At 47.6% G+C, this 8,454-nt stretch overlaps 1 protein-coding gene across 1 annotated transcript in view; it reads left to right on the top strand.

Moving 5' to 3' along the window:
• The first annotated feature begins 4,889 nt into the window (after positions 1-4,889).
• The window catches only part of n4bp1 (nedd4 binding protein 1), a 95,594-nt gene continuing 92,029 nt past the window's right edge, over positions 4,890-8,454 (top strand). Inside the window, exon 1 of the mRNA XM_013915543.1 lies at positions 4,890-4,895. Coding sequence (XP_013770997.1) covers positions 4,890-4,895 — 6 coding nt within the window. The remainder of the gene's footprint in view (positions 4,896-8,454) is intronic.

The following is an 8,454-nucleotide window of genomic DNA, read 5'->3' as shown; positions in this document are numbered from 1 at the left end:
CAAGCTGAAGAAGGAGTCCTGGGATTAATTAACCTGTGGGACTCTGGAGACAGCTGACAGGTACTGGCAGTCCAAGCACAGTGGGGCTCTGGCGGTGGCTGAAATTAAATTGGATGTGGGAAGAGTTTGCTAATGCTTTTGAACAAGACTTTTAGAGCCAGCCACATTTTTCCAATCTTTTATTGTCCAATTTTCGTGAGCCCATGGGAATTATGGGAATTGTAGCCTTAGTTTCCTGCTGTTAGCTGACAGAAGTGGCACCTGATGTGGTCTTCTGCTGCTGCTGTAGCCTATCTGCTTTGAGTTTAAATGTCTTATGCATTTAGTCTCATGGTCGGATGGTCCTCCCCGGACGACCTGTCTATATGTGTGTGTGTCTCTCTCTCTCTCCTCCTCCCGACCCTTATTGTCTCCACCCAGCGGCCGACACACCTGCACCTAATTTGCCACCCAGCTGTCACTAATCATTCTTGGTTTTGGGCCGAGGTATTTAACTGTGTGTCCTGACAGCAGTTGACGCTGGATTGTACTGGAAGCTCAGTAGTAAAGAGTGTTTGTTACTCGTAACATAGCTTTAGCCAGCTAGCCTTCTCACCTGTTGTCGTCACTCGTTTGTAGGAGGAAGTGATACGGAGCAGAAGGTTGGAGAGAAGGAGCCCGCTGGATTAAGCTCTTGGAGGAGAAACACACTCGGATAATCACTTGGGAGACTCACCTGCACACCACTGGGAATTTGGAGAAGATCACCGTTGGATTTTGCACTTCGCTTTGTGTTTTGAGAGCACTGTAAATAAACGCACTGTTTGCTTCGCATCCAGAGCTCCATGACTGAGTCCGTATTTTCCCATTACCCGTGACAGAACAATCCAGCCAGCAATGGACTCAGCGGACTCAACTCCCGTCCAGCGCGTGCTCATGCTTCAAGCTGAACGATTGGAACAACATGAAAAAATGCTGCAGCATGTTGCCGAGGAGCAGTCCGCGCTACTACAGGTGGTATCTGAACTGAAAGGTATGTTGCTTGCTACACCCAGAGCACCTGTTCAATCACCAGAGCTCCCTGCACAACCACAACCACCAGTAGAGCTTGAAAATGTAGCGGCGGCCTGTCCTCTTCCTCCAGCTCCACCTCCACCACAGTGAGAACACACGTTACCTGTACCTGAAAAGTTCAATGGAGATTTGGACAAAAGCCGGGGATTTTTGACTCAATGCTCTCTGATTTTTATGCAGCAGACTCGAGCTTATGCCTCTGATATTGCCAAGATCACCCTCATGGTTGAGCTCATGACAGGACGAGCTCTGCTGTGGGCTCAAGCAGTCCTGAGCGCCCAGCCTTCCATCTCATATAGTGATTTTTTGAGCAAATTTCGATGTGTGTTTGACAAAGGATCTAACCCTGACAGTGCTGCTCATCGCATGTTTACATTAAAGCAGGGCCGGCGGAGCGTGGCAGACTTCTCCGTGGATTTTTGGATCCTGGCTGAGGAGACTGGCTGGGAGGAGAAGGCGTTACGTGGAGCCTTCCTAAACAGCTTAAACGAGAACGTCAAACGTGAGTTGGCTATTAAAGAGCTTCCTAAATAATTAAGTGCCCTCCTTAACATGTGTATAAGTCTAGACGACCATATGCGGGAGTTTGGCAGGCGGACTGGAGAGGGGCGGCGGTCAGTAGGGGGCGTAGGAGTTCCGACTGGACTCTCGTCTCTCGAGTGGAGAGAGGAGGAACCGGACTCACCTGCGGATGAGGAGCAACCCATGGAGCTGGGACGGACTAAATTCACCCGGAGGAGAAGACAACTGGTGGGTGAGTGTTTTGGGTGCAGGAAGAAGGGGCATTTCCCGGACGCCTGTCCTTCACGGTTAAAAGACTCAGCCCGTCAGTAAAGGTAGGGATACTGACGGGTGCACCGGTTAATACATTCCTCCACCTCAGCTGCCCAGCTAAATTACTGTTTCTTTCCCGCACCCATTCTTGTGACGCACTAATAGACTCGGGAGCTGAACAAAGTTTTTTGGATGAGGCTTTGGCCCACAAAATGGGTTTGCCTGTTGTTCCTCTCCCTGAAGCGCTCCAAGTGTCAGCACTTAATGGCAGTCCTTTAGCTGCTGTCACTCACCGCACCCAAGAAATCACACTCACTCTCTCCGGCAATCACACTGAGCAGATGTCCCTGTTTCTTTTCAAGGCACCTGACACACCTTTAGTTTTGGGATTCCCCTGTCTCCAGTGACACAATCCACAGATTGATTGGGCCAAGGGATGTATCGTGGGGTGGAGCACCCGTTGCCATGAGCAGTGTTTACGCTCTGCGGTGCCGGTTTGCATGTCTGACGATCCTGCGGGGCCGCCCACTCGCCCCGTCTTGTCAACCGTGCCCGCCGAATATCACGACCTAGGGCAAGTCTTTAGCAAAGATGGGGCCCAATCACTGCCCCCCCATCGTCCGTACGACTGCGGGATTGATTCGCTCCCGGGCGCCCCCTTGCCCACTAGTCGACTCTATAGTATCTCAAAACCCGAGCGCGAGTCTATGGAGCTCTATATTACGGACTCCCTGGCAGCTGGCATCATCCGCCCCTCCACCTCTCCCTTGGGCGCAGGCTTCTTTTTTGTTGACAAGAAGGATAAGACCCTACGCCCCTGCATTGACTATCGGGGACTAAATAAAATCACAAAAACAAAAACAAATATCCTCTACCTCTGTTCGCCTCAGCTTTTGAACTCCTTCAAGGAGCCACCCTTTTCACCAAACTTGATCTCCGCAATGCTTATCACCTGGTCCGCATCTGCGAGGGGGATGAGTGGAAGACAGCCATCAACACCCATCTGGGTCACTTCGAGTACCTGGTAATGCCGTTCGGACTCACAAACGCCCCTGCTGTCTTCCAGGCCCTGGTATATGATGTCCTACGAGCCCTTTTGAACCACTTTGTGTTTGTTTATCTTGATGACATTCTGATTTTCTCCAGATCCAGAGCTGAGCACGTTAAGCATGTGAGACTGGTGTTGCGCCGTCTGCTGGAGAATCGGCTGTTTTGCAAAGCGGATAAATGTGAGTTTCATGCCTCAACTGTCTCTTTTCTGTGTTTCATCATTGAACAGAGCCGGTTGCAAGCGGACCCGGCTAAGGTCAAAGCTGTGTTGGAGTGGCCTGTGCCCGGCACCTGGAAGAAGTTGCAAAGTTTTCTTGGATTCGCCAACTTCTACAGATGTTTCATCCGGAACTTCAGTAAGGTAGCACTGCCTCACAACTTACATCACCCAAACAGCCATTCCTGTGGTCTCCAGCAGCTCAACAAGCATTCGACCGTCTCAAAAGCCTGTTCGCCTCAGCCCCCATCCTGGCCCAGGCTGACCTCACCCTGCCATTCGTGGTGGAAGTGGATGCTTCTGATTCGGGAGTTGGGGCGATTCTCTCTCAGCGCAAGGAAGGTAAATTACACCCCTGTGCCTTTTTCTCCCGTCATCTCTCACAGGCCGAAATGAATTATGACGAGGGCGACCGGGAGCTTCTTGCCATCAAGTTGGCGCTGGAGGAGTGGTGGCACTAGCTGGAGGGGAGCGAACATCTTGTTGTCGTTTGGACAGACCTCAAGAACCTTGCCTACCCCCAAGCGGCTAAGCGCCTGAACGCCCGACAGGCCAGGTGGGCATTGTTTTTTGCACGGTTTTGCCTAACCATTACCTACAGGCCCGGGTCCCGGAACACGAAACCTGATGCCTTGCCACGCCAGTTCGCGCCAGACACAGACCCTGAGGAGAAGGAGAGGCCCATTCTGCTGGCCTCGTGCATTGTGGGGACCCTCACCTAGGAGATAGAAAGGGTCCGAGATGCCCAGCAACAAGAGCCCGACCCCAGAACCGGTCCGGAAGGTAGATTGTATGTTCCCTCGGCGGTCGGGGGTAAAGTTATCCACTGGGCACACACCGCGCGGTCTACCTGCCATCCAGGTAGGAATCGAACTGTCACCTTTTTACAAAGGTTGTTTTGGTGGCCTTCTCTCTCTCAGGACGTCCGGGAGTATGTGGCCGCATGTCCTGTGTGCGCTCGAAATAAAATGTCCAACTCACCTCCATGGGAACTCCTTAGACCACTGCCTGTCCCCAGCCGGCCGTGGTCGCACATCGCTCTTGACTTCATCACTGGTCTCCCTCCATCCTCTGGTAAACCTGTTATACTCACCATCATTGACCGTTTCTCTAAGGCTTCCCATTTTGTTGCCCTTACCAAACTTCCCACCACTCTAGAGATTGCCCAGCTCCTAACCCAGCATGTTTTTCACCTTCACAGCATTCCTCTGGACATCGTTTCTGACCGTGGGCCCCAGTTCACCTCTCAGGTGTGGAAGATGTTTTGTGCCGAGCTGGGGGTCCAGGCCAGCCTGTCTTCTGGTTTCCACCCGCAGACTAATGGGCAAACAGAGCAAGCGTACCAGGAGCTGGAGGCCATGCTGCGCTGCGTTGTTTCCTCCAACCAGTCATCATGGAGTGAGCAGTTGGCATGGGCCGAATACGCCCATAACTCCAGCACATCGGCCGCTATAGGTGTCTCTCCCTTCGAAGCATCCCTTGGGTATCAACCCCCCACTCCTCTCCATCACGGAGGGTGGCCGTGCCTTCCGTCCAACATCACATGAGGTGCTGTCGACGGATCTGGCGGGCGACTCGAGCGGCCCTACTGCGTACGAACGCACACAATAAGAGACTGGCTGACCGCCGCCGCGTCCCTACACCGGCCTATGGGGTGGGCCAGCAGGTATGGCTTTCCTCTAGGAACATCACTCTGTGGACCGAGTCCAAGAAGCTAGCTTCCCGGTTCCTTGGACCCTTTTCTGTGTAAGCCATCCTGAATCCAGTAACTGTCCGGCTGACCCTCCCGCGCAACATGAAGGTACACAACGTGTTTCATGTTTCTCAAATTAGGCCAGTCCGGACCAGCCCATTGTTTGAGTTACTGTCCTATCAGCTTGAAGCTCTCCTCTGACCTCTGGCATCAACAACAGTATGCCATTCTCAGTAAACCCCAGAGAATTTTGTGTAGGACAATCATCGTCAATCAGCAGTTTCTAAAATACCCAGATCAGCCTGTCTGGCAGCAACAATCATGCCACCTTCAAATTCACTTCAGTCATCTGTTCTTCCTCAATGTGATGCTTGGTTTTCAATTTTCAGCAGGTCATCTTGACCCTGTCTGCCTTGGATGATTATATGTTTGAGTTAACAAGCAGTTGAATAAGTGTACCTAATGAAGTAGCTTGTGAGTGTATATTGTCTTCCCAAAACAACATGTGGAATTTAATCTAAGGTGATGTGCTGACTAAATCAGTCGGCACCTTTGGCAAGCTGCCGATCGTCTAGGTCAAGATGGATGTGCACACTCTGCTTGCTTCTATTCTCACACATTTGCACACACGTGCACAGCTTCAGGTGACAGAGATTAATAGCCTTACAGAGTGACAGAGTAACTTCCACTTCCTTTGTGTCACTGTCAGTTCCCAGCTGCATGCATGTCACAGTATGTGTATGTGTGTGAAGCCATTATTAGAAGTATAATTGCACAGACATTTAAAGTGTTTCCCCTCAAGGATTGCGCCAGCATCCAATAAAGTTTTCATACCACAGGAGAGATGGCAAGAGAGTGGAGAGAGAGTGACAGAGCAGACAGGAGGAAGAAGAAGAGAGAGTCTAAAACAACAAGACTCTGCTGCAGGTGTGTTGCAAGGTGCAGTTAGCCGCAGGCTGGTACTCTGGAATTGTGTTGTCTTTTTGTCTTCATATTTATATTTTTATTCTATCCCTTTTTCTTTAAAAAACAAAATTGGGTCCTTGAATTATGCTGTACAAGGAGAGGAGCATTGCAGGTGCATGTTATTGTAACTCCCTAAGAAATCTGAACACATCAGCAGAAAGATTAAAAAGCTGAAGTCTATAGAATCTATCTTATATTTTCAATTAAATTGAAATTTAAGTAAAACAAGTACATTTATTTCAACCAAAATTACAAATTTACATTTCAAGAAGTTGAATTTGTTGGTAATCCAGCAAAATACTGTAAATGTAAACAGAACTGATAAGAGGAATGGGATCACACAGGACCTACAACAAGCAGGCAAACAGAAGAAACTGCAGTCTGTAACAACCCTTATTATTGTGGTAAAGCACCACTAGGGGGTGTTGGCCTGCTATTGTAGTAGCTGGGGAGACTCCTAGTGTGTGTGAATGCAGCGGCAGCTGTGTAGCTGTTCCGAGAGAAACCATACCATTGTAACGACTACCTAACCCCGCACATGTATGTACAGACAGAGTAGAGCCGTGGAGACCTGGCTGGTATGGTCTTGTTGTGTTAACAGACCCAATAAAGGCCTTTTGTTCTATTTAACTGACTAGACTGGCTAGACCTGCTAGCCACTCCTTCCTCACCAGACTGCCGTTACTGTTAAGTTGTTCAGTGTAAAACACAAAGAGGGCAACTTTTTGTCCAGCTTGATAGTAAAATGATTACATATTCAGTGAAAATGTCAGTTGGCATATGTTATTTGACAAACTGAAGAAAAGGCTGAAAGTTATATTTGTGTTTCTTTTTTTTTTCGCCAACCAGCAAAGACTGCAAAAATATTGAGTGCTTTAAGGCAACAGCTCCATAATAAACAACGCTGAAGAGCTTGGCTCTGCATTTATGAACCATCACTTTAATGCATTTTTACTGTTTAGAGTTAAATATGAAATTACAGCAGTGTGAAGGTTGAGAGATGGAGAGGAAAAGTGAAGGCAGAGGAGGTGAGGAAAGGTGATTACTGGTGCAGTGAATCTCGGAGGATAAAGGGTTTTTATTAAAAACAGATGAGAAGAATGCATGACAACTACTCTGCCTCGCATTGCTTCTCTTCACTCTTCAGTAGCTCTCTACATTCTCTCTCTCCCCCTCTTACACCCACCTCTGGGATTTACATGTCATATTGAGACTGGATAGACCGTACCTGAGAAATTTACTCAAGTAAACAGCTCAAAGTACAGCTTGTCCATTAAGATGAGCTGGTGTGAGAGCAGGAAAGACACAATGCCTCCATCTGTCTGTCTGACTCTGCATTTTCTCCTGCAGTCTTGTTTTTTCATCGTTGATTTTGACTTCAGCTGTGGATATTTGACGACTGAAGCGACTGGGACTTTTGTAGCTCGTGGGTCTCCAATCTTTGTGGTGGTCTTTTTCTGTTTTGTTCCTTAACATTCTTCTTTTTCCTCTTCCTCACGTCCTTTCCATAGTTAGGCCTTCTCCCTCCTGAAAATTGCTGACACAAGTGAGTTCTTACATTGAGTCTATGATTATTTATCCCTATTATAAAGCAATCATTATTATATTATAGTTGTAGCAGCAGATAACCACCCCTCCCTGAGCATGGTGTCGCTGGAGGTTTCTTCCTGTCAAAGGGGACTTTTTCCTTCCCACTGATGCCAAGTGCTTGCTCATAGAGGGCCATTTGACTGTTGTGCTTGTCTCTGTATTATTGTATTAGCATAACTACAGTATTGCAAAATTAGTATAATTCTTAGTAATTAGCAGACATATCAGCTGCTCTCAACGAGTTTCTCAACCTCACAGGTTCGCCTGAAATTTTTTTCCAACAGTCTGATAAATGTTCTCTACATCTTTTGCATCATATTATTTATCAGTTTATTCCTCTTAAACTCTTATCCAAATAGGAAAATTGTTTAAGACTTACTATATCATATATGGCACTAATAGTTAATATTTTATTATTTTTAGATTGTGGCATTTTAGCACTTTTACTGTAAAAGAAAAGTCCTGGAGACGTTTCACTACCTCTCTTCAGTTGGCCACTACACGTTGCTGTTATTTGTGCATGGTAGAAAACAAATACAAATGCACTGTAAGAAGTTTTGTTCCACAAGAAAGCAACTCCAACACCAGTTACATTTTCAAAAGCAGCCATTATAAATAAGCCAATATGTTGGTGGATATGCTGATTTGCATTGTAGATACATGAGGATTTGTCTCATGCTGCCTGTGGCGACAGGTTATGTGTAGTGAGGAAAAGGGCCATTATTATCATTCATTCACATTCCTGGATTATCATAACTACTCAGGTCTATTAGACTGTGTGGTGCATGTGTTTAAAATTTTTCTCTTTTGTTTCTTGTCTTTGTTCATTCATCCTGATGTTTTAATGAGGAATCCATAGACGAAGGTTTACTGGAACTCAACAAAATAATGGTAAACACATCATTCCTCATGAATGATGCAGTTTCTGTCATTGTCTCCGTGCCTGCCCAGCCGGCCCCACAAGGCTACATGTGCTGTTTTGGTTCTCTCTCTCTCTCTCTCTCTGCCTGGGCGGAGCTCACTGTGGGCTCCTGCCCTTGGCCCACACACCTGACAACAATCACCTGTCTTCACCGGGAGCACTATTTGAGGCTGGAACACAGATCCTCTC

The sequence above is a fragment of the Pundamilia nyererei genome, unplaced genomic scaffold, assembly GCF_000239375.1.
Source record: "Pundamilia nyererei isolate P.nyererei 1_Seehausen unplaced genomic scaffold, PunNye1.0 scaffold00320, whole genome shotgun sequence".
NCBI classification, from domain to species: Eukaryota; Metazoa; Chordata; class Actinopteri; order Cichliformes; family Cichlidae; genus Pundamilia; species Pundamilia nyererei.
This window is presented reverse-complemented; position numbering and strand designations above follow the sequence as displayed.